Consider the following 27,278-nt stretch of genomic DNA (forward strand, 5'->3'; position numbering starts at 1 on the left):
AACAGGTTGGGAGCCCTTCAAGTGGAGAGGGCTGGGGGAAGGACGCCAGCTTTACACTTCTGTGAAATTAGAGCCCTGGTGTTGTGATGGTAATAAACTCGTGTATATAACAAAGAATGATGTTGTACCATCAGAGGTTGCCTTTGCTGCACACTGAAGCAGAAGTTCGACGGAAAGGAGAATTTGGTGAGGATGTTTGTTGAAGGCATTATGAGGTTAACACCAGGCACTCCAGCCCTGGGCAGCTGAAACAGTCACTCTTTCCCCTCACACCACTTTGCTCCCACACGAAATCCCTTCTAACTTCAGCTTTTACTCAGGCTCTGCAAAGGGTGGCACATTCCAATAGCTGCATACACTGCCAGTGAGGCATCACACGAACCAAAACACATTCAGATCACTTTTCCTGAATCCTGGTCTGAAACAAAACAACACGTGAGAAATGAAATCAATTTGGATGTATTCCTCCCTATCTAATAAGCAGTCATATAGAGAGGAACCAAAATGCTGGCTCAGAAACTCCCAGGCTTACCTCCTTGCTTTTATTCCTAAAGCAAAGGAGGCATTTCCATGGCACCAAGCAGATGGCTGAAATAAGCATCTTTCCTATTTCGAGCTCCATGTGGAAGCTTAGATTCTATGTGAGGTACGAAAAAGCTACAAGCTGGAGGAATGAGGGGGTGGGGATGGAGGAAGAAGGAGGAGGAAAAGACAGGGGGTGGAGAGTAACACTGGAGAGCAGCAGTGGTCCAGCCCCTCCGAATCTGAAAAGCATCACAGGAGCCTCTGGATAAAGAGCAGCCTCAGGAGCAAGGCTAGGAGACAGAGGATCCCTGCTCACTGATAAAACATGGTGAGTAGCATTTTTGTGATCTGCCTCGTTTGCTCTGGTGCTATGGCATTTCTTTTGCTCTGACACAGTGACTCTGAGTGAGTATTATTTTGGGATGACTGCTTGCTTTTGAAGCATTGCTTTTTACTTCTTTTTCCATACATCTGGCAAGTCTGTGCCTGTATTTATAAAAATGCACATTCTATCTCCTTTTAAAGCAATAAATTACTGAGGACAGCCAAAGCTGTCAGTGTTAACACTTTGCTGTCTGGTACCAACAGGTCAGGGTAAGAAAAAAAGCTGTTTCCTTCTCAGGTATGCAGTGGAAATTTCTGCTCTGCTGCCTTCTCTTAGCAGTGCAGTGATGACTGGAAAGCTCCCTGCGCAGGAGTTGGAGCTGCCCTTTTACATGATGTAATTGGAACATTTCGAGCCAGTTACGTTTCTTTCAGCCTCAGGTGCAGAACAAAACTGAGAGAGGGGTGCAGAGATTTTGTCAGAGAAGGAGCCTCCTTTTGTCATGGGCTCAGCCTCCTTCTGCCCTGCCCACACCCCATGCGTGGCTGGGGATGCTGTGGGTGCCCAGATGGGGCTGGGGGAAGCACTGGGTGCCCCAGATGGGGCTGGGGATGCTGTGGGTGCCCAGCTGGGGCTGGGGATGCTGTGGGTGCCCAGCTGGGGCTGGGGAATGCTGTGGGTGCCCAGCTGGGGCTGGGGGATGCTGTGGGTGCCCAGGTGGGGCTGGGGAATGCTGTGGGTGCCCAGGTGGGGCTGGGGGATGCTGTGGGTGCCCAGCTGGGGCTGGGGGATGCTGTGCGTGCCCACATGGGGCTGGGGGATGCTGTGGGTGCCCAGGTGGGGCTGGGGGAAGCACTGGGTGCCCAGATGGGGCTGGGGGATGCTGTGGGTGCCCAGCTGGGGCTGGGAGATGCTGTGGGTGCCCAGGTGGGGCTGGGGGAAGCACTGGGTGCCCCACCTGGGGCTGAGAGATGCTGTGGGTGCTGCTCTGCCCCCCAGGGATCCCTCCTGTCAGCACGCAGCAGGACAGTGTGCAGGGAGTAGAAACGTGGTTAATTTTACTATGAAAAATCCTGAGCTCCACAAAACAGTTGTCAGGGCTTAAAGGAAGGTTCAGACTTCCCTTTAGCACACTGCTAATAAGATTAAGCATTTAACTGCACATCTTTCTAGTATTCTGCTGGGGAGTGTAAGATTTTACTTTGTGTGCTCGGTGGAATGAGGGTTGAATTAAAAACACACGAATGTGGTTTTTGCTGATTCTTCATGAGAAAGCCATTACCTGACCTAGATGTATATGCAGATATTTAGGCATCCTGGGTTACCCGAGAGAGACAAATGATTTAGGGGAGTGATAAGATCCAGGCACTAAGGGTGATGAGAGGAGTACTCCTAAGGAGAGGCATGATCTCAATGCAGGTTTGTGTGTCACACAGGCGCCTTTAAAAATAAACATTCTGCTGTTCCCTGAATCACGACTGTCCCTGATCACATCCTCCACCCTTTCCACCCTGCTCTTTGCTGCTTTCTCATGGAGATGAGATGGGAGCAGGGTAATCAGTTTAAGGGAGAAGATGAGCTCTGCTTTAAAATCCTCTTTGCTTTTTACCAGAAGAACTGTTATGTTTATTTGCTCACTAGAAACGGTGTTACAATAACTGCAGTGAGAATATCACTACCCTCTGGCAAGGAAGCCGTATTCTGCTGTGCAATTAAAAATCAAATTAACAGAATGGAATATATGTTCATGATTATTAGTAAGTATTCCCATCATTAACTTTCATCTTCTCAGATAGAGAGTTAATATTGTTGCCTGTAAATAAACAGTCTTATTCCAAAAATCTCCCCCTACCACACGCTTTACAGGGAGCACCAGCTGTTCCTTGTGCACTGCTAATTGATCACATACTAAAGATTAAAATTAGTGTTGTTCACTGACTTTAAAAGTAGCTGTGGCTTTCACCACCTCATGCTTGCTAGTTTTTTGCATTTTAGGACTTCCAACTGGTGGTCAGCAAAAATCCTCCTGAGGCTGACAATCGGGAGAGCCTCCCACAGTGCTCTGTTCTTTTCCCTTTTCACATTACATGATTTATCAAGAAACGTTTTTTTCAAATTTTCATCTTAAAATGCATGGATTTGAATCTTGATGCATGTCCATATACACAAACCAGAGAGATGCTTTCAGAAAATTTAATTATACTACGATTTCTGGTGGAAAAGCAGGGTAACATTTTCAAAGGTGCCTCTGATACTCAGCATCTTTAATCTGATTGATATGAAGCCACTTGTGGAAAAGGGATTTTGGACACATTCCAAACTTGTATCCAAAACCATAAAAGCAGTACAAAGAGAGGTTTTTCTTTATTTTTGCATTAAAAATCTTGAAAGACTATTGGGTGTTTATCAACTTTTTTCATTTAATAAGAGGAAAATGCTTGGAGGGATGTGAAATTCAGGTGCCAAGTGACATGCAGAACTCTGCTTAGCAAGGCACCATCTCCACAACCTGCCAATTGTGAGAGTGATATAAATATGAAGAAAGAACGCTCCTATCTCCCCTTCAAAACCACTATATACTGAATTTTACCTATTTCTATGTCCAAGAGAGATGATTATATATAAATTACACATCAACAAGCAAGCAAAAGAGGTCCAAGCTGGATCACTGATAAGATTTTGAAATCAATGAACCTCAATTACATTTTTTCCTACTTGAGCAAAATTATATTTGAGCCAAACTTGCCAAAGCTGAAGATTTTATCTAAATTTCCTCCTTGTAATGATGTTATTTCTATCCATGCAACCTCACTGAAACAGTTACTGCTACTTTCCCAGTAGGATGGTATTCCTAGAATTACATGCAAGGGGACTGTTGTTCTATCTTTTCTTTGAATATAGCATAAACAAACCTTTCTACTGGGTTATAAGCTAGAAAGATACAACAGATTCGACCCAGCCAAAAACCCAGGGCAAGGCTCTCTCCCATTTCATCACAGGGGAAACTTGGGGATGGCTGGCAGAAAGTGCTGGGGCCAGGGGCAGAGGCAGATGTGCCATTTCTCTTTGGCTGACGTGGCAGAGGCAACACCTGCAGGGTTGGAATCCTGCCTCCACCCATTTTCCCAATGAAGGTCTGGCTCCACTGCACCCCTCTTTGCCCTCTGTGTGTTGGCCTGGGCTTAGGGGGGATTTAGGCCATCTGAATGTGGCTCTTATTAACCAGAGCAGTTACCTAACTCAGTTTGCTCAGGTCCTCATAACCCAGATCCTGAGGCAATTGCTTTGGTTGTCCTAAAATCAAATCTCCTCAGCCCACAGGAAAGTGTTCATCTTTCCATTCTAAAACTTTAATTTACTTTTAGATGAATCACAGACACAGTAAAACCTCCTGGTTTTAGGAAAAGGCTGTGACACACCCTGCCTAGGTGGTATATGTTTGAGCATGAAGTAATTCTGCATTTTATGAGCAATATTATCCAAATATAAAGGAAAACCTTACTCCCATTATAGTATCAGCCTCAAATCTGGGTCTAATTGCCTGCTTAGACACCTGTGAAATCCTAAAAGTGAGCAGCTGGTGTGATCCAGCCAGATAAAAAGTAGCTTACTGTGGATGGGAAGCCTCAATGCTGCTGCTGCACCCAATCTTGTTGTAAAAGACAACTAAACTGTAGCCCAGTGTGAGATTTGAAGATGTCCTTTATTTAAACACATTCCATAAGCAATTTTGCAGATAGTAAAAAACCATTTTGTTATTAATGAAGAAAACATTGAGACTCCCAGTACACTGACTGCTAGTTCCCACAAGTTTTAGTTCTTTACAGTGACTTTTAATTGAAAATTGTATTTGCTTTGCAAAGATGAAAATCAGACCCTCATATATCTTTTATCCCTGAGGAAGAAGTGATATCCTGCAAGTCCAAGAGAAGAGTAATTGAAAAGGAAAAGAGACAGGCACTGGTGTAGCTGAGTGCATGGGTCAAGAAATGCCAGAAAAATGTACTATGTTTTAAATGCCTGTAATAATTTTTAATGGAATTTTGATTTAGCTTATGTAACCACTGGAGGGTAACTTTCCCTTACAGCACTTTAATCTGTTTCTAACTTTACTGGTACAGCTTCTGGGGTTAGAGATAGAACTTGTGTCCCTGCAGAGACAAAGAAAAAAAAGGTATAATGGTAGAATTAATTCCAATGAAAAGGGCTAAAAGTATTAATAGATATAGAAAGAGAGAATCATCACAGAAATATTTCTGGTCTCTTTTTGGAAAGAAGTTCATTGATAGTTTACATCACATGAATATGAAGAGGAATGCAGAGTATGGGAAGCTACAAAATAGCATCAAAGATGAATGTTTTAAAAAGTCTGCAGACTCTGGTAGTCTGTCCTGAGGAGCTCTCCAAGAGTTGCCTGAGCAGCTCCTCCCTTTCTTTTGTTCATTTTAAAGAGCATTTTTAATGGGGAAGTTTTACAAAGATATGACAGTCTTAGAATAAGCAGGATGACCCAATGAACTAGATACTAAGTCTGGCATGAATCCTGGGGGAGTATTAGAAACAGAATATACGGGAATAAATAGTAATATTAAATAATTAGAATACAAATCTGGTGATTATATATATATAGCAGATTAAAAAAACCAACAAATCTAACAAACCAAACCACAAAATCCCCACAAAACCAAAACGACACCTAACACTTTTCCTCATCAGAAGAAACCGAAAAGGGAGCATCAGCTACCACCAGTGTATCTTACATTATTATACTAGAGATATTCTCAGTAAATATGTTACTTATGCCATTTTGGCTTTCAAGATCAAACTGTTCATCTAATCTATTAAAACAGAAAAAAAGACATGAGAACAAGCCTTGAAGTTTCTAGACCGAGTTATCAAACTGGTCATCTATTGTGTTTCTTTCAATGAGATACAATTCAGACCAAACATTACTTTATTCCAAAGATTATCCAGTGTCATCCTAAATTCTTAGCTTTAATACGTTTCATACTTGACAGTAAATAAATCCATCCCTAGAAGCCTTTTTAATGCATCTGCACGAAAGTTCCCAAGTATGCAATATCCTACAAAATGACCTTTGCTTAGTGCTCAGAATGGGCAGAAACAGCTGCAGGACTTCAAAGAGTCCCACATCCCATTGTTGTAAGGCTGGCACTTGCCAGTGTCACAGACCTCTGATGAGCTTCTCAGCAGGGATACAGGGACACTGTACCTATTTCTGCACTTGCAAAGGACTGAGGTGTCAGACACTCTCTTTCTGGGATATTAATAACTGGTCTTGCATCAGCTTTTTCTTGTTGTTTTCACAACCCTGCTGGAGTTCTGCATGCTGCATTGCTTGTCGATCACACCTTGCTTTTCAGAAGAGGAGTGTAATTGTGTCCCAGTGACCTATTTCTAAATATGCAAAACAAGTTTCCCGCAGCATCAGTGAACTCCAGATACCTGACAGGCTAGTAAAATGTTTACTGGCTTTCATTGAGACTGTTCTGCAACACTCACATGGAGTGCCAAGTGCAGATGAATGTGCCAGCATCTCAATCACACTGATAGACGCCCATCTATCACTACCCACCATGTTTCACTGCATGTCAAATACTCACACTTTGCCCTCATGTTCTCTGCCTTCTGTCTCTGACCTACATTTATTTGTAAACATTGCTAATCACCTGTTAGTTTGCAGCTTCTAGAAGGAAGGGGCTGTCACTGATCTGCCTGCTGAAGTGCTCCCAAACGCACAGTGCTGCATCTTGTGAGGTGATGGGCAGAGTGTGGCTGTTCCAGCAAGGCTGGCGACTGGAAAGCTTCTGGAGGCTACTGACAGCTGATAGAGTTCCAAATAGCCTGAAGACTGCTTTAAGTTCTATTTTAGGAGTACAAAGCCTAGGCTGGGCGCTGAATTTAAGATCTCCTGTTCAGTGTCTCCAATTGTTTAGTTATGTCTAACCAATTCAAAACAAGATAAATCATTAAATGAGGTTTCGTTTGGGAGAGATCCAAGTACGTTCTTTCAAGAACAGGACTTGGAGTTACTGTGCTGTTTCCCGCCAAGTAAAAATCTGATTGGTCCAACAGCTTTTAGGTAGTGCTTACTTCATCCCTGACCCACCTTTGTGGAAATCCATCGACTTGCTCAATATTTGAGTTGATGCATGACAGGAAGGGATCAGATCTTTCTATGAAAAAACTGCCAGAAAACTGACAGTGACATGGCTAAAAGAATTAATGAATAATTAGATTTATGAAAATATGAAACAGGCAGAGCCTGGAACTGGCATTGATACAGATACTAGAGTATTTTTAGAAATAGCTAATCAATGCACAGTGCAGACTCAATATGGCAATGCCTCTGTGTGCTACTCTGGTCTTTGTAAATTGGAGATGACACTTTTTTCATTACTTACAATGATTTTCAATGTGGCATTTTTGATTTTTGACAATAAAAGTAGCAGTGTAGAAAATGATATATTATGCTCAGAAGGAAGAAAAATCAGTAATTCAGTCTCTGCATGCTTCCAGGGTAGTACCAAGGTTTATGGATTTTCTATTCACAGATAAGGATTATTTTAATATAAAGTGAGCATTGTGTGTTGAAAGTTTGATCCGTTTTCTTAGGAGATTTCCCAACTTAAGATTTTTTGTCCTCCTCTAAGGTACAGATCCATGAACTGCTGCCTACCTGATACACACATTTGCATGTTGAACTTTCTCAGGCAATGCTTTTCACTGATGTCTTTTCTACCTTCAGAACAGGACCTTTACCTTGTTAAAAGCCATCCTGAAGTCATAATTCTCAATGCAAATCTGTTTATTTCTATCAGACAAAATGTTCTGTGAGCCCCAACTACCAACACATAATGTGCACTGTTTTCTCCATGTTCAGTCTTCCAGCCAACACAGCTTTAGTTTCACTCAGTCTGTTTCTCATGCAGTACCATGACTCAATGATGGAAATGTCTGATGGCAGAGAAGCTCAATTTTATAATGGTTAATAACCCTTCCTTTGTTCTCCAGTTGCTTTCAAAATTTACAAGTGCTACCCACCAACCTCACAATAGTTGTGTTCTGCTGTTTTCTTTACAGAAACAGATGTGAGGAAGCAGTATGGAGCTCAAGAGAGGAAAGACCTTCATAAAATCCAGTGTGCAACATGAGAAAGTGCCACCAGTGCATACAGCTCCCACCAACAAAGATGAGATGGGCAAAGACAAAAAGGCAGCTCTGGAGGGGAACCAAAGTGTGGCTGAAGTCCAGCTGGCGTGTTTGGCCACACACAAGAACTACAGATTTTCTACCAGAGCAGCAAGGAGTGGAGCTGGTGGTCACAACCTGGAGAAATCATCCAGCTCCTCCTACAAGCTTGTAAGGAAGAGTAAAACCCACGAGTGCGTTGCTGAGGCAGACAAAGCAGAGAGCTGCAGCCCCAGCAGCAGCAGGGCTTGCGAGGAGGGGTTTGCTGGAAAGGGCAAGGCCCGACTTGTCAGCAGCATCAGCTTTTCAGGGGTGTCCAGCTCCAACAGCAAGAAGGAGTGTGTGGTCAGCCCCAGCCAGTCTGCCTGCAGCAGTCAGATGATTGATTACAGGAACTTTGTGCCACAGATGCCTTTTGTACCGGCTGTCGCAAAAACCATCCCCAGGAAGAGGATTTCCCTCAAGAGATCTAAGAAAGGGCTCAGAGATATATTTCATATAAGAAAAAATAAACCAGACAGCCTCTCATTTCTGGTGGAGAAGGACAAGAACCTGTCCTCTCCAGGCTGCAAGAGTGAGTTGTCTGGACGTCTTGCAAAGTATCTTTTCAAAACTGGAGAAGCTTGTGCAGCTGATTGCTTGTCACAGGACTGCTCAGACAGTGAACTGCAGTCTGACTCCTCCTATGACTACTGCAATGCCCGGTGTGAAGATGTTGCCTCCCTGAAGAGCTTTGACTCGCTCACTGGCTGTGGGGAAATCTTTGCTGACGAGAGCTCTGCTCACCTGGAGCTGGAGAACAGCAAAGACCTTCTGCTGAGGCGAAGCAAGCACAAAGACAGCCCTGGCATGGGCTCCTTCCAGGGTGGGGTGGAGCAGCTGGCCTCTCCTGGCCAGAATGAGACAATGGAATTTGCAAAATTTTGGGACAACATCAACAAATCAGTAAGGCTGCATCAGAGTGCTCTGTTTGAAAAGAAGTTACTGAAGATCCCTGGTTCTGACACAGAAAAGGACAGAAGTCAGGCTGCTGTACTGGTCACAGAGCCCCAGGTGTCACCTGATAAAGAAGGTGACAATTCCAAAGCCAGCTCCACAGAAACAGAAACACCGAAAAGTGAAAACCAGGAATCCACATCCACGAGTGATGAGGGCTACTATGACTCATTCTCTCCTGGACAAGACGATGAACTGAAGGAAGCCCAGACCCCTGGTGTCCCAGGTAGATTTCCAAGAGACAGCTACAGTGGAGATGCCCTTTATGAGCTCTTCTATGACCCAAATGAAGTCAAAGTAAGCCCTATCCTTGATGATGACTTGTGTGCTTCTGAAAGTGTTTCAGATCAAGCCATTGAAATCCCTTTGTCCATTTACAGCTTTCATGTTGGAGCTGAGGAGAACATGGCTTCCCAACCAACTCTGGACATCATTAGTCAGGGTTTTTTCCACAGCACATGGAAAGGCAAAGAATGTTTGCTAAAGCTCTGTGATACTGAGCTTTCACTGACCATGGGCATAATAAACTGGCTACGAAAGCACTCGGGACTCATCTCCTCCCCTGACTCTCTTCAGAGTCCTCAGTCACAGCCAGAAAAATCAAATGATTCTTTGATCCTGCCCAGTCACAGTCCAGAGCAGAAAGGGAGCACAGGAGCTCAGCAGGAGACACCAGGCAAGAGTGAATCTAATACATTTAACCCATGTGTGCCTTTGGAGGAAAACAAACATACAACCCAGGCCTCTACTGTAGACTTTGCTGGAAGAGACCACAGCCTGGACTCCTGCCTGAACACATCTGATCTGGATTGCCAAGGAAGAGAAGGGAGTCACCACAAGGACTTATCTACAGTGCCTGGGACTGTGGAAACCACCAGCTCATCAAGTTATGCCCCACAATCACAGGCTAACAGAGACAATCTGCAGACACCTTCAACTGAGAATGAGAAGGTAGCAATTTCCCTGGGATGTGAGACATCCAGGGACAAAAACCCTCTGCCAGAAAAGCTGAACAGAGGCAGTGGCTCCCAGAGCTCTGAAAATCCTTCATTAGATGATAATCACGAAGTAGAATCATGTTACTCCTACAAGACTGCTGCGACCTCACTCCGAGATCCCCCTGAGAGGGAAGACAGAAATAAATCAGTGTATCACTCCCTCTCTGTTTCCTGTGACAAACCACTGCAGCCTCTAACCCTCAATCACTTCCAGAGCTACATGAGCCCCACACCAACAGAGAGCAGCACTAACATAGTGCAGCTCTTAGAGCACTGTGTAACACAGGTGGCATCATTAAAAATCAGCTATGAAAACAAGCACCTGGAAGACAAATACATTGGGAATGAAATGAACAGTATAATTCAAAAGATGTCTCAGTACAAAAACAAGTTATTGTTGCAGAATGAATGCAGCTGCCTTGCTCAAATTCCAGAATATCCCAGTATTCCTAGCACAAACCAATACAACTATGACACAAGTTTCCAATCTAGCAGTCTTTATCATTTGAAGCAAAATGGGGAGCAAATTTGCTCTGAAGATCAGAAAAGCAGAGCAAAAATCCTGGATGAGGTTACTCAAAGCAAGATCAATTTTGAATATGCCCAGCTGAATAATCAAGCACTCTCATATTTAAAGGACTTTGCTCTCAGTCCAAGTGACTCTGGTCCTGAGACATCTCTTAGCAGACCAACATTTTTACCTCTCTTTAACGCTGTCTGCCCAGACATAGCTGGTACCTTCTCACAGGGCTCACACAGCACAGCTGTCTGTCTGTCTGACCCTCTGCAGCCTGAGGAGGCCAAGCAGTGCAGCCCAGGGCCCTGGAACTGTGCAGAGAGCCCCTGCCATGGCCTGGCTGCAGGCACTGCTCTGTCCCCTCTCCTAGAGGCAGTGGCCCGGGATGCAGCGGTGACAGCCAGGAACCACCAGTGACACCCTGCATGGAGAAGGTGAGTGCTTAGTGGAAGGGGGAAATTAAATGTGAAACAATTCAATCTGCTCCCTTTTCACAGAGGGACACTTAACAGCAGAGGAGGCTGAGGGATTCAGGGTCTGTCATTTATGCTTGGGGTCACACGAGAGAGACAGGTGTCTGCAGTGTGAAATCACAGAGCAGATGTGCCCGTCCTGCAGGTGCACAGTGTGGTGTGCTCTCAAGCACAAAGGAAAGGCCACAGTGCTGTGCTGGAGCTCCTAAGTGCACCAAAAGATGGTCCTCTTTCTTCCAAACATGAAATGTTTCTTCAGAAGGTGCAGTTTGTCTCTGGCCAAACTGTGCCATGGCAGAGCAAGAGCTGAAGCCAAGGCATTCTCCACAGGCAGGGCCTCTCAAGAGAGGAGGGCTTCTTCAGCCACACTCACATAGCCTAGGGAGAGCCAGAATCTGCCCTGTAGGAAGGGTAAGAGACACCTTTGCTGCAAGTCAGAAACAGCTGACGGAGCGCGCAGTGATGGTGCTGGTTCAGGTTTGCTGTCACACGATGGTGCTGGTTCAGGTTTGCTGTCACACGAGGCTTTAGGCCAGAGCAGGCACTGCCTGTACAGAGCTCTGACTCTGTGCCAGCTGAGAAATCCTCTGGCCTCCAGCTGCTGAGAGGAATTTGTTGTAGCCGTATGAAACTTGGGTAAATTCTCTGTCATGTGCCCTGCCAGATCCGACAGATTGGCTGGACTCTGCCCAGCCTTGGCCTCTGAGAAGGCCCCTTTGGAGGTGGGGGAACACAAAGAGGAGACAAGGGCCAGGACAGAGAATTTAGGAGCAGCTCACAATTGAACAGAAGGATACAGGGAACACAACATTTCTTTGGCTCTTGCTGCTCACAGCAGTGTGACTGCTCTCTGGTCATCTCTAAAGGCTTCCCGAGCAGCACAGACAAAAAAGGACAGTGTTTCTCTCTGTATGGGGAAGAACACCCTTCCATTTTCAACTCTGGGTAGATTCAGCCACCGCTTTTCTATTTATGCCACTGTGCAAATGACCTTGCCCACTAACAAGTCTCCCATTGCAGACAGGGATGTTTTTCAGGGGTCTGCATGAAGCTCAGGGCCAGAGACTGTCAGTCTTCCATACCCTTAACAAACATATTGTATGGTTATAATCTGTTCATCAGTAAATTAGGTCTTTCTCAAATGAACAAAGTGGTCTTGGGTTTTTTTCCATTTTTGTTGTAAACAATGCTCCATTTGTGGTGGTTCTGCTGATTAGCAACTCACCTTCTTGTGTCACCAGAATTTTTAGCAAAACTTGCCATCCAAGGACACACCATAGTCCTTAGAACTACTCATCTCTTTTAGATATTTCTGAAATTATAAACTGAGTACAGATGATGCAAGGTTTGTGCTTACAGCTAGTATATGTATGGAATCAGGTCTAGGCACAGCTGCTTGGGGTTAGGAGAACAGATCAATGTATGCATTAGCCTGATATTTTTATTTTGTTGTGAATATTAATCCACAGGGTACTGCTAGGAATATAGGCTAGGAATGGAAAGGAATTCTAATTTTGAGGAGTGGAATGATAGAAGCAGAGAAGGGAGCTGTGTGACTGTCAGGAGTGGTTACAGACTTTACACTGAACAAGACATAACACAGGGAGACATTGCTGGACCTGGGGCACCTTCTCTGCATTGTATCAAGTGGCAGCTGCTGTGTGCCACCACGTGCCAGCACTGATAATACCTGCCATGGCAGGAATGTGGCCAGGCCACGCTTTCACCTGAGCCCCAGAGAAAAGGCAATTCAAGTTTTTTTTTTTTTCCGATAGGGAACTGCTGATTTTTGAGAAAGGTTTCTCAAACAGTAAAATGAATGAAATTTTAGAATATGGATGGGATTTCTATATTCATAAAGTGACTTTGAGGACTGGGCTCATTTTAAGGAATCATTTAACAGGAAGGCTGCCATTTGTTAAAATTTTTTACAGAAAAAGCATTTAGACAATAGCTAAAATGTCATTTAAGAGAACTGGCTGTGGGGACAGATCCAAACACTGGTGTGTGACTGGCTTTCCCACCCGATATTCTCTTGCCTGCCCACACAACAGATGGCCTGCAGGTTTGCCGGAAATGTTCAGTCTTTGTGAGGATGACTCAGGAGCTTTGCCTCAGCCATGGGGGTGGTAGAGCAGGAGAGGCAGTGTACAAACACGGTGTCACCTCAGAATCCATGGAGACAGACAGCCCTGGGAAGCACTCCCACGCTGGACATGACTGCGCAAACTGCGAGGGCTCAGGCACAAAGAGTGCTCTGAAACGCCACACCGAGCTGCTGGGACACAAGTGACACATCCAGAGGTGGCTCCTGCTCTGTCCCTCAGGACAAATGCAGCCCCTGACCCTGCCATGGTCTGACCTGAAGGAGGTGGGAAGGTCACCTTTCTTGCCATTTGTCACAGGGCAGAGGAAAAGCCCTTATCAAACCCATTAAAATCTCCAGGTTTTGTCAGCCCATCTCAACATCTCCCAGGACCCACAGTAACAAACAAGCCCAATCTCTCTGCTCCAAAAGGTGTTCAGGGTTCCCTTGGGCCATGCCTGGTCTCTTGGGCTTTGCTACCCTGACGAGCACAGACACAGGACTGTGATGAAGAATGGTACAAGAAACGGCAGTCACAGCTCCTATTCTGTTTTCCCCTTCCCTGGCCTTTTAGAGAGAAATCTGCAAATGCCTTGTGTCTGAGCTCACTAGGAACCCCAGGCTTCCTCACATGGGAGTATGGAAGGCTTATGTAGAAAGTGAGAATTACAGATAAACAATGCAATGAAAAGTGTAATTTTCATTCTTCAGTATCTAAATACTAGCACTTAAAAGTGAACACAGCCCAACCCCTGAATACAGAGAGGATTCCTAGATCTGTACATTCATGGATCATAGAAAACAAGCTGCAGAAATTTGTGATTTTCAACCACATGTCTTTCATCAGGAAATTTCATTTTCAGAAAGGAAGCACAGTCCTCAAGCAGTGCATTGGGAGGTCTTTTCCTGACTCTTAAAACCCTGGAACTGACCAAATAGACAACACTGGATGTCATAGCAATTGAACACATGTAGAACAAAACACTCTCTGCAAACAGCAGCATTTCAGACCACTGAGCCATTTCTACCACTTAATGGGGTTTGAGCTGCATCTTCCATTAACCGGTAGATGTGACAGAGCAACAAAACCTCTTGTGCCCCCAACAATATGTGCTCACTTCATTCAAATGCTGAACTGCCACATTATGCACCAGTTGAAGATTTTGGATGTGTTTCAGTGATAGCCCTGAAAGGAGTGCATTGCAATAAGCTTGCCCTCAGGTCAGAAAAAAATACATAACTGTCAATCAAACAGGGATTGCTATAATAGATGGGGCAGATGTAGATAAAAGAAGACAGTATTGTATATGTGATTGCTGTTATCAAGGAACTGAGATTCAGAAGCAGATAAAATACAGCCTAGGCATTGCAAAGTGACAGAGGAATGTGCATCTGATCCTCATCAACTGAAGGGCTACTCCTGGTCTAGGGAGTTCCTGTAATGCTTTTTATTCCCTCCTGGTTCAGCCTCACTCCCTCTCTCTTAAATAAGGTTGTGTTTCTCCCAGGCAGATAAATTCTCTGTCTGATAGGCATAGAGAAGGCAGACTGAAATATTTGGATTTGATAAAAAGGAAAAACAGAATGAAGTCCCATCTGTGTATAGGCAGTTTTCTGCTCAAGTAGGGTATTATTTCTCAAAGTGGTCAGAGAGACACCTTAACAGGTGAAAAAATAAAGGCAGAACCTCTGTGCACACAGCAGGAAAAGTGTATGGTGGCTTTTGAAGTCTAGTGTAAGAAATCCTCCTACTTCCATGCTCCCTCTGTGGCATAGGAAAGGCATGGTGTCTCAAGCTGCACATGATGAAATGCAACAAGACTACAGCACAGAGACAGCCAGCACATCTTCTGCACTGGAAATGCCTCTGGCTCTGAAATACACACCTGTATACAGTCAGTTACCCAGAGCATGCTGCAGTGGGCACTGAAATCTCATCTGACAGCCCAGCAGCCATGCCCACACACACTCCTGATCACACACATGCATCACAAGGTACAAACGCTGTGTTTGTCACACGTGGTACCACGGAAGCAAAGAGCAGGGAGACAGAGGTGACAGGTCACTGCCTCTGCTAATACATCTGAATCTTAGTCACCATGTGCCCAGATACTTGGGCTAAATGCTAAATTAAACGATTTTCTCCTTCATTAAATGCTGTTGCTTCTGGACTTGGCTCTGTCTCACTGCACTGTCTTCATGGTACTTTGTCATCAATGCTCATTCTACCCAAAATCAGAATTCTGTCAGGGGGAAGAAATGTTCTTGCCAGTGTACTTGCTAGAGGAGGGTTTTTCCACCGTTATCAGCACGGATAATCTCTTAAATGCCAGATGCACTATAATGTGTTTCATTTTAAAACTGAAGAAATTGATTTGCTGCCTTACCCGCTACTGCAGCAGGATGGTTTCCATGGATACAGCCTTATAGGGACTCTATTTTCCCCCTGTTGACAACAGTACAGAAAGCTAAATTCTCATCTTCACTGCACCAGCATGAATTTGAAGCTGGGGCAATGATTCCCACATTTAACCCTGAGAGCAGAAGTTGGCTCCCAGTCTCCTTCAACCTTGAATTTGAGATTTCCGAGGGGATAGCAATGGAGGGAAAAAATAAAAAGGAAAAGCAGCATGGTCTGAGGGCCAGGACATGAGAAACACACAGTGCCTCTGTATGAGAAATGGGGAGAGGTCAAGGCAGAATGCAAACACACTAACTGCTCCTTCAGAGGCTTGGTGTCTTGTCTGACATTGAAGTGCAAAAATATAGGTCAGATTTGGGCTACAGAAGTTTGGCTATAGAATTATAAAATTGGGCCCTTTTTGTTTAAATTAATCAGTTGTTATCATTCTGAAAAAATCTGCTTCAGTTCAGGTCAGGAAGGCATAAGAGGGGGAAGAAGGGGAAAGTGAAAGCTTTGTATCCAGAGCAGGCTGCTTCTTTCATACAGGAGAGAATCTGGCCCCCTCTGGAACACAGCCATGGAGAAAATGCAAAGGAGATCCTCACCTTGAGAATGGCTGTAAGAGTCTGATGGCATTTATACTCACAAGCCAGCAAGTAAAAAAACAAGTAGGATGAAGAGCCTGGAAACCTCAGCTTTTTGGATCTCAAGTGTAAAATATTTCATCCCATTTCCTCCATCAGAGAATGCAGAGGGGCAGAAACAGAGGCCTCCAGAACACTCTGCATTCTACCTCTGCCAGTGGGCTGCAGTATGTGTTTGGAACAGGAGTGTCAGAAACAGGGCAAATGGAGAATTTAGAAACCTGAAATAATCAATCTCCTATCTTTTGGCAACCAGCACTGTCTGAGCAAGACCTTGGCTCCTCCTGGGTGTCTGGGTTTAATGCTCCCTTTTCCAAATGCCCTTAAGCATAGGAACTTCAAAGGCTTCTAATTTCTGTTATGAACCTTTCATAGTTTAATGTCTGTAAGGCATCTCTTACAATCTCATGTCTTTTGTGCCATACTTATCAGTTTTGCTTTGCAAAATTTAAAAAATATTCCCTTTGAATGTTCTCCTTTTCTGATATCTATTTGTTCCTAAAACAGGCACTGTCCTTTTTTGTGGTCTAGCAACACTGGGGAGATTACAGACTTTTTGTGATTCAGGGCAGAGGCCATGCCTCAGTACTTAAGTGTGGGGTCTCTAAATGAAGACACAGTTCAGAGAGATGGAAAGCACAGAATTCCCCAGAATCAATAGATTTTCTGTATTTTTCTAAAAAAAGAAAACAAACAAACAAACCTAACCCAAAAACAATAAGAAGAAAACCCAAAACCCCAAACCCAAACAGATAATTTTAAATCTGGCTGAATTAAGAGCAAAAAAATTGATCATCCAATGAAAGGCATGAAAGACCATTGTCATGAGACCAGAGCACTGGGAGCCTGCACTGTTTTAATGAAATGCCCAAAATAAACACAGCTCCCCATCAGGTCTCATGAAGGCTGTCCTGTTTAAAGCAAACTCTCCTCCTGGTCAGTTCTGGCAGGAAGACTGGACTGTACACATCTGGTGTGGCAAGTTTCTTCTGTCACTCAAATCATGGGGACTGCATCTCTTTTACATTTAAAGTTCAGAAAGATATTCACAGTTTTTGGGCAGAAATAGAGCTCAGAAGAGAGAGACACAAAGAAATGCTGGATGTTGGGGTTTTCCTGTGGAGTAAGGCAATATTCTGAGTTTCCCTCTATGTGCATGTGGCAGACCTGCTCAGGGAAAGCTTAAAAGATCTTGTGGCACTTAACAATAGTGTCAGCCAGGGGTGACAACTAATGGCACCAAGATACTAGAGCCAGCAATTTCTCTCTTCCCACAATCAGCTATCCTCCACCTTGGGGTGATTATATTGTCCAAGGGGAAACTGTCAGTCTGCAGGTCAAGATACAGGAAAGATTACTGGAGAACCATAAAAAGGAAGGTCCTCTTTGTCTTATAGAGAACAAAGAAAGGGTTTTTCTCCATCTCCTCTTCACTAGTCTTCTCCATCTTTAAATACTTTCCTTTCCAAATCAATTTCTTTCCTTCCATGACAACTTCAATCCATTTCTTATCCTTCCATGACAACTTTCCATTTACCTTGCTCCAGACAGCAACTCTTCCCTATCACACGCTTTAAATTCCTTCTGCCCCCTCTTGGAGACTGAACCTACTTCAGAACTCTGTTTCCTTTCCCATGTGAGTGAAGCTGACAATTCCTGGCAGCTCATTACCCCTACCAGGCAATTCTCCCCACCCTGAAGAGCCTGGATACCCCTCTAGAGGCAAATCCTGCAAATGCCAGCCAAGCTCTGCTTAGCCCCCCAGACCTTGTGTTCTGTGCTTTGCTCACACTGCACAGGTGCAGTCACTGAAGGATGTGGGAGGATCACAACCTATGGCCAGGCAGGATTAAGGAATTTTGACATCCCCCAATCCCTTTGTTATCTTTCTCCACCTCACAGCCAACAGAGGGTAAAAAATCAAGTCAAGGTGGCTTTGGGTCTGTGATACACAGCCAGGGAGCTGCAGAGAAATCAATGGGAAGAGAAATTTTATCTGACTTCAGTCAGATGGAGAGGGACCCTGATTTGCTGCAGGAGACATGAGGCACAAGGCTGCATCAGAAATTTCCACAGCTGCAGCTTTTCAAAGAGATTGTGCCCTCTGCTCTCAGCTGCACTTTTAGGAAAAATCTGATTGGGTGTTAGCCCTAATTAACCCTGGTGCAGTTGCATTTCTGAAATAGGGGAAGGTTGTATTTTACTCAAGCATCAAATGGGGCTTCTCAGCAGCAGAAAAAACACTGAGGAAAAGGAGCAGCTCTTCCATCTGTGTACTTTAAATAGAGGATGCTGCAATTTATGGCTCTTGGGGAAATAAAAGCTCCATTTCCTTCCTTAGCCCTTCTGTCTTCTCTTGAACACACAGACAAGTATGGTTTCACTCTGAAAAAAACACGAAATAGACTGTTGCTATGGTAACCAACTCCCTGAAATCCATTTATAATTAAGATAGTGGTCTAACCACCCAAAAAATACATCCTTCAAAACCCCCAGCTTTGTTGCTTCCCAAATAACAACTGTGTGTTTTTACAGGGAGTCCATCTGATCAGGACAAGGTTGGTTAGGTGGGATAGTAGGAGTGATTATTTCTTTGGAAGGGGTTTGCTACTGAGATAGCAAAACGATGCCAGGAAGCAGCAGGGTTGCAATGCAGGCTCTTTTTTTTGGCTAGATTTCTTAAAGCTTCAATCAATAATAAGATAGTACTTGAATCATCTCAGCTCTCAAAAGTACTCTCAACTATAATCTATAAAATTTTGAATAATACTTAAAAATTTAAAAATGCCCTCAGCTTTTTTTTTCCCCCAAAATTCAAAAGCTGTCTTACATTAAAGTCATACACTATAATTAATAATTTTTCTGCTAGAAAAAGGAGTGTCAGTTTTCCCATTAGTGTTTATTAAAGGTGATGAGGGTTAAACTGTATGATTGAATGCAATCCTTGAAACATAAATTAAGAATGGATGAGGTTATTTTAAAAATGACATTTGTTGCTGAGGGTCATATAATGTGAATGATAGAAACGTGAAAGTTTTATGAGATTTTATAGACACAAATATATGAACAGACACTTAAAAGGAAGATTTCTCTCTATTGCTCCCTTGACCTCTGAACTTCACTTTTTATATTGTAAAAGATAAATAAACTGTACCCACCAGTCTCTCTAGAAACTGTAATGCCCTTGACCCACATTGGTTCAACAAAATAGCCCTCCACCCATGCAAACATAAAATGCAAATCTAAAATACTGTTTCTGAAGAAAGACTAGTGTCTCTTGCAGCATGTTACAAACTTACTCAATTAAAGGGCCATTAGGGTCTTAAATATTAAAAAATAATCCAAATACAAAGCAGGCTTTGAAAAGAAGTCCAGATCCCAGGCAACTTTCATTTAACTGAAATTAAATAAAATTAAGTCTGAATATTGAATGTTGATACTTTACTCCAATTTTCCTACTTTTTGTTTGTTTTCTTGAAAAAATGTATTTTTCTCTCTGTGTTTCCTCAATTATTTAATCAGCCATGGTTTCAAATTTTATAGACCAGTACTAACCTCAGAACCATGAACTGGCAAACTGCTGCTTTTCAGTGTACTTTCAAAAATTCTGGATTTCATGGTGAGAAAAGAAAGGTTCCACTTTTCTAATCCCCTTCCAATAAAATATTCTTCTTTCTAGCTTGGTTCTACCCCCTATCAGTCAGTACTGTCTGCCACAGCACCGTTCCCATCCTGCTGTTCCTCTCTGTGCCTTAACTGGGTTTTAGGGAAGCTGTATTTTTGTAAGGCCAAATCCTGTATCTCATTTTTAGCCTAACAAGCAGTAAACACAATTAGCAATTTTTATTGATTGAAACTGATAGGATACTGCTCTCAGTACCTGTGGGATTTTGTCAGAAATCAATTTCACTTATTGCCATCACCTACAAGCTCATGTGAGCCACACTGTGTTCTATTTCCCACATCAGCAGGGTGGATTCTCCCCTGACTGAAATGTGACCTGTGTCAGGAGGTGTGCTGTTTCCCTTGATTTGATAAAGAGAAAATGAAAAAATCTGTAACTGCATTAACTATTATTGGATGCTATTATTGCCTTAATCCTGAACAGCAAAATGACCTCAGATGTGTTTGGATTCTCTGCAGACAGACAATTGAACTTCCAAGTTGCCCACACAGGCAAAACACCAAACAAATCCCAAAAACAACAAACAAACAAACCTCACAACCCTAAAAACAACCAACATCCCAGTTCCTCCATTTCTTTATCTAATGCTCTACCTTACAGTCTATCAAAAGGAATGGAGAGTGAGGCAACTCGAATGAATGTACAGAAATCATCTGGCTGTGCATAGACTAAAATTACAATTTTTCATCTAGGAAACACAAAGATCTTTATGCTGAAAGTCAACAGTGAGTAATAAATCATTACATTTACCCATTTGATGCACTTCAGTCCCTGGAGATAAATACTTGTAAGGTACAGCCAGACTCCTGTAGAATTGCACTGTAAAAATAGCTGTTTTTTAAAAGTAGTTACTTATCTAAAAGTGTCTAATGTCCCCTAGAGCAGGCTTGGGGATTAAGGGCAGGAGAGAACCAGAGCAGCACAGCTGGGCTTCTCTTCACCTGTGCTGGGCACCAGGCAAGCCAGCAGAGAGCAATCAGCAGAGGGAGGACACAGTCCCTGCAAGCCAGCACCCTTGGCTTGGCAGGATGCACTCTGTACACCAGCTGGCCCTGGTGGCAAACCAGGAGGCCATGGACTGAATTTGGAATGGAGATGGTGGCCAGACCCGTGCTGAGCTGCAGTTACTGTTACTGAGCTGACTAAGGCAGGAAGCTAGAGGAAGGTTACAACCCATGTAACCTTAAAAAAGGCAATGAGGATTTTTATGAAGCACTGGTACCTGGGAAAACTACCAGTGAAACATTGGCAATGATCTTTGCAGCACAATTTGGCTACAGGCCCTTTGGTTGGACTTCTCAAAGTCACATACCTCTTTCCTGCATATGCCCAGGACACACACATAGTCTATAAGACAGTTGTTCCTCCTCAGTCAACAAAACATGTGGTTTTGGGTTCCACTGATTTCTTCAAGTGCTGACAGCTCTCCATGACTTGGGCTGGTTAGTGAAAAAATAAAAGAAAACATGGGCTTTTGTGAGAGCATTGCAGTAGGACCAAACATGTTTTGTTTTCCATGGAAGAGTTTCCATCTGGCCTGGCCTGCCAGAGCAGCTGGCAACCACAAGCCAGGATTCTGGGAGAGCAGAAGCCCAGACACAGCACATTCCCATGGATTTGCATTGTGAGGCACCTTGGCCAGCCCTGTGTGTGCATCTGCTGAATCCTCACTGCGCGGATCACGGAGCATGAGCTGTCACTGCACATCCAGCCATGCCCTGTGAGTCCATGCAGGGATTTGCTGGGAAGCATTGCTCCCTGCAGAGCCCAGGCCCTGCTCTGCCCTTTCACACTCCCTGTTCTCAATCTGCTTCAGTGCCCAGCCATGCCATGCTGTCCATGCTGGGCTGGGCACAGCTCTGCCCCGGCAGTCCCAGTGCTCCAAGCAGCCCCATTGTTTTATCACTGGGCTGGTTCTATTAATAACTGCACTGTTGGCCACTGGCATTTCTGATGGGATGCTCCATCCATGCCTTAAAGAGGGAGCACTGCACGTAGCTTCCAATTAGCTGGGAAATGTTTTCTGGTTCTCTGCCTAGAAGGACAGAGACAACAGCAGCATTGTTAGCAATGAACTGCCACCTCCTAATGTTGAGTTACAAGAATTAGTGGGTTACTACACTACCACTGACCTTCTTTTATTATTTTTCTTAATTACTCATGAAGGCTTTGAAAAATGCTATTAAAAAGATATTTTAAATGAACAGAAATTGGGAGAGAACGTATTTAGAATAGATGAGTTTATTTGCACCTTTATGGTGTCAAACTATTGTTAAGTAAAAGAAGGGACTGACTTCCTCCCTGTTCTGTAACAAACCTGTTCAGTAAAACCAGTTTTTTAAAAAAACCTTTCTTTAGGCAATTGTAGACCCTGAGCATCCTCCATCAGGATATGATGCCAAATTTTCTTCCTTCTATTCATCAGACTCAACCTCTTAATGATCTTGTGCTATGCCCTGCTTCTACCTAATTTTCAGCTTTCTTAGCCCTGGCTCCTTTTTGCAGGGAGGGGAAGAGATGCAGACCCTTCCTGCCCCCAGGATAGAGGCTGCAGAGAGAACAGTTTGTTATCCAACTCCCTCCGTCTTTGTTTTTTGTTTGGACACCAAGCCACAAGACTTCAGGAAGGTCTCCCAGGAAGGGACTTACAGATCATGTTCTACTGGTGCATCTGCTCTCCTCTTTCCTGTGTCTCTGCCTTGAAGCAAGAGAGTGTCTCACCTTCAACATGACCAGAGGCATTGTTGTCTCAATCCTGATTTTATTTATTCAGGAAATCTATAGAAAGTGTTCTGTTACCGAATGAGAACGTCATATGGCAGTCATCCACAGCACAGGGATCAATAAACTTCCCCTAGCAGCAATTTATCACTCAGTGTATCACACAGCAATCCTCTGGGTGCTATAACTGAAGGCACAAAAATTTAAAGTGAGCACAATACAGTGAGGAATAATGGCCCAGTACCAACCACTTCAGAGGTGAAAAAAATCCTACATGAAGGCAGCCTTCTCTAGCACCCAGAAAGAAAAACTTCAACTCAGTTAAGACCTAACTATAGATAAAATAAGTGACACACATACTGAAACCCTTGTTTTACTGTGCTTTCTGAGAGGGTATTCGTGACATTTTAGAGGAACTAGTTATTTAGTCTACAGTAACATAAATATCCAAAGCAGCATAATCAACTGAAAAATCTACTAAGTTATTGACACACAGAATATTTGTGTTTTTGAGGTACACCTGAAAAATCCATCTCTGTGAGAATTAAAAAATTTGTGTTCATCCAAAACACCAGAAAAGTTCATCCCTGTAACTTTAATTCTTTTCTTCACATTTCCACTTGTGCAGTTCCAATATTAGAGCATAGAAAAAATAATGGGTAAAATCCCATTATTAGAACAATTTGCCAATATTTCAGGAGTTCTTTCAAATTTCCCTTTCATTAATTGGCTGAACTAGTATTTGCCCAAGTTTAACTGAGAAGTAGAGGTTTGATTGGGTTTTTATTAGGCAGTGGTGCTATTTCTGATTCTTTAGAAAAACTCAGTTCTGCTTTCCTGTGACCACTGTTTGATCTCTCTTCTTGAAACGTTGAACATTTAAAATTGTATTAGTGATAAGCTAATCTCCCTTCTACTGAACCTTGCTGAAGATCAACCCGATGTTAGGGAAAAGCATAAACCAATCAATGCTGGCCAACAACAGATCTGATTTTGCCTAAAGCTCAGGGTTTTCTTCAAACCCATCTTCTCAAGATGGGAAGGGGTCAGTGGTGGGACTGATTTCTGGTTTGCATTCCTCTGTCAAATACTTCTAATGTGGCAGCTCTGAATCAGTTTATAACTTGGCATTATTTCTTAACTGCATTTCTGTGAACAGAAATACCTAAGTACACTGTGTGTAGTTCTTCACTGATTCTCAAAGTCCTGTGTGTTTCATGCCATGAGAACTAACCAAAAGCAAAATCTTTGTGTTTTTATCACAGTTCCAAGTTTGGAAAACATCTATCATATCAATGAGGTTTGCTTCAAAGAATAGCAAAGCATGAAGGCTCAATTTGTAGGAAAAAAATCAAAACCAAACAACCAGAAATGACAAGATTCTGGAATTTCTTCCTAGTAATTCACAAGGCTGAACTCACGCATTCCATAATTCAAGAATACTTCTGAGTAATTCTGTTCTCATGAATGAGAGGGGAAGAGAGAGTCAGTTATGATCAGACAGATATGATGGACAGACACAGACTCCTGTCAGGGAGTTGTGGAGAGCAAGAAGGTCCCCCTGCACCTCCTTTTCTCCTGGCTGAGCCCCCTCAGCCACTCCTTATCAGACTTGTGCTCCAGCCCCTTCACCAGCTCTGTTCCCTTCTCTGGACTCATTCCAGCCCCTCAATGTCTTTCTCATTGTGAGAGGCCCAAAGCTGAACCCAGGACTGGAGGTGCCTTGGCAGTGCCCAGCACAGGGGGACAATCACTGCTGCCTATTTCTGACATATGGAGGAATTGCAGTAAGTTACCTACTGGTGGAACTGAGGTGTCATATGATATCACCTTCCCTTCTTCTCCAAGTTTTTTAGTAATTTTAGCCATAAAATATAGAAAACTTACTCCTGCTTACTGTGTCCTTTTAACCTCTTAAGTGGCTTTCTGAAGAGGATGCAAATGGAAACTTGAAATAGACACAGGATTGAGTGATGATGTCTAAGTAGCCACTTTTCATCTTTTAAATAAACCAGGATGGTTGCTTACTGCACAGATCGGCTTTTACACTGTAGGGGCCTTTTAGCGGATTCATCTGCAGGAGTACAAATGCTTACTAAACACAAATTGTAGCTGTGGAAGTACTCTGTTTTATCAAGTAGAGTTCCCTTCCCCAGAAGGTCAGGAGCAAGAAGAATGCCATATTCAGCTGGTTGTATTGCAACTGGGCACCCTTGGACCTAATTCCCAGATAGTGCAACCCATTCTATATTCACATCATTTAATGGACATGCAAGTTTACAATACAACGTATCCTAATTTTTGGACATGGGGGGAAGGGCTACAAAACAGCCTGTGCTGGGTTATGACATGAAAATGTGTCAGTGATTCAATATTTTCTTACAAAGCACTGGGTGAGCAACATTAACTGGCAGTAAAGGTGATAGTAAGTGACAGGACAGATTCTTAGGGTTGATTAAGGACCATAAATCCCCTGGATCCTCTCTTCAAAGACTGTCAGCGTGGCAAGGGAATACTTGGGTGGCTAGGAAAAAGCATTCAACAGTATAATCAAAATCTGGCAACATCTCTGTCACACATTCATATTGGCCAATTTCCAGTGGGCACAGCGACTCTATAGGGTCTGAAACAAGAGAGCACAGAGAAGCCTACACTGATGACTGAAAAGAGGAATGCAAAGATGACACAGAAATACTGTCTTCTACATTCAGTGCAGTGCTGGGCATAGTTCAAATGCTACTGAAGAAAACTCAGCTGTACTTGTGCTCTTATCTTTTCATTTCCCTCGGGGCTGAGACTGCTTTCAGAGCAGAACCAGTAACCCCAGTAGCGCCTTGCATGTTCTTCATCTTAATCCAAGCAGTTCTGCCTGGGTCCAAGACCTGTTGCTCCAATACCAGACTCCTGGTAATAACTGTTGACAAAAAGACCTGCCAGACTTCCCACAGAAATGGTGTGTTTAACATTTAGCATTAGGAGAAAGCTTATGGGGTGTCCCAAGAAGAGTATGTTAAACCACACAAGGGTTTGCAGAATAACTTACCTAAAATGAGGTTTTCACCTGGCAGAAAAGCCAAGGATGGCTTAAGTTCTATGGCACTCAGGACAACCAGAGTGTGAAGGAGGCATTCATTTCTCTTCAAGAGGAAGGGAAATTAGCTCATCTCTCTGCACAAAATCTGCCCTACTGTTCACAGCCCTTGTGACCTGTTGTACCCCATCACTGGCAATGCAAACAATTAAATCTGGCAGGAACCTAGAGGTTACAAACCTCAAAGGAGGTAATTTGGGCATTTGCACTTTGCCTACCCAGGGGTGTTTACCAAGGCACATCCTACATGACTCACTGCTTTTCCTTCTTGTTTTTTTCTATAAGAGGCTGCTATTGCATAAAACCCACAAAGCCATACAGGCAGTTCTAAATAACAGCATCATAAAACTTACAGAACTTACTACAGCCCAGGACAATTGCTGTATTTATTTAGTCATGAACACTGCTAAACATAGCACAGGAAGAGTTCCTTTTCCCTCCTCCCCACCCCATGCACGGCTGAAAGCTGCACTTGTCAGATTCACAGCCTCACAGTTAAAAAAAGAAGTTAACTTCCAAAATTAAATCACCTCCTTCAGCAATGTGAGGAGAGTCACTTATACTAGTTAAAGTGTAATTTATATGCATCTCTCTCGTTATGTGTATGATATATACTAAACCTAAAAGCAAGTTTTGAAAATAAATCTTTTTAATACATACTAAAAGTAAGAAATTCCTAGAATTTTTGCCTTTTATCCTGTCAGAGGCAACTGAGTTTCTTTAATAATGAAAAACCTGATCTGTTGCTGGAGTTTGACTAACAATGCCCAAAAATGGCAAAATACAAGCCAATACTTTAGAATTCTGCAAAACTGTCTTTTAAGAAACACCCTACCAAAATGGATCCATGCTAAACTGCAAGCTTAAAGCACTCAAAGACTTTACTACCCTCAGTGCTTTTTCTTATAGACCTTATCAGACCATGAAGACTAAAATTTACAGTCTTGTGTGGCTAAATTTAGCTTTTAAAAGCAGATCCAAGATGCTGACTCAGCTTATATATTTCAGCTCTACCTATTCCATTGGGTCAGACTATCAGGCCATAAAACAGGGAAATTCTTAATTACATGAATAAAAGAAATGGAGGAATATTGAAAACCATCGTGCTATTGAGCTAATTGGAGGCAACAAGGAAGACATTAAGTAGATCAGTTCATCAATAATGGAATATGGAGACTTTCAGCACTAAGTAGGTCAGTGGTACATACTTCTGCTTTACCCTGGAATAGTCACTCAGCAGCCTACTCACAGTGAACTCCCACTGCCTTCCTTATCTTCTTACCAGACAATCTTCAGCATGACAAAATTCACCAAATCCTCCCACCCCTGCAGAGCGCTCATGATCTGGAAATGTGTGGGGATTGGAGCTGGATGTTGAGGCTGTCATCCAGGGAGGTGCATTGAGAGGTGCATTGTTCATTCTCTGTCAGCTAGGGGTTTGTAAGGAAACTGCCCTGTGTGCCTGCTAACAGATATAATTCCACATAAATCCACTCCTGACACCTGTATTTAATGGAATGGCTCCCATCAACAGATGTTGCAGGGACTGTCACAAGGCCATGGGATTTTTTCAGAAATTTGAGTGGGTTCTAAATCAGTGC

The 27,278-nt window shown here is 43.3% G+C and overlaps 1 protein-coding gene across 1 annotated transcript in view; it reads left to right on the forward strand.

Annotated features, from left to right (window-relative positions):
* Window positions 1-802: 802 nt before the first annotated feature.
* The window catches only part of AMER3 (APC membrane recruitment protein 3), a 42,761-nt gene continuing 16,285 nt past the window's right edge, over window positions 803-27,278 (forward strand). Inside the window, exons 1-2 of the mRNA XM_059479733.1 lie at window positions 803-853; window positions 7,955-11,007. Coding sequence (XP_059335716.1) covers window positions 7,976-10,990 — 3,015 coding nt within the window. The 5' untranslated portion in view covers window positions 803-853; window positions 7,955-7,975 and the 3' untranslated portion in view covers window positions 10,991-11,007. The remainder of the gene's footprint in view (window positions 854-7,954; window positions 11,008-27,278) is intronic.

The sequence above is a fragment of the Ammospiza nelsoni genome, chromosome 10 (genome assembly GCF_027579445.1).
Source record: "Ammospiza nelsoni isolate bAmmNel1 chromosome 10, bAmmNel1.pri, whole genome shotgun sequence".
Lineage (NCBI taxonomy): Eukaryota > Metazoa > Chordata > Aves > Passeriformes > Passerellidae > Ammospiza > Ammospiza nelsoni.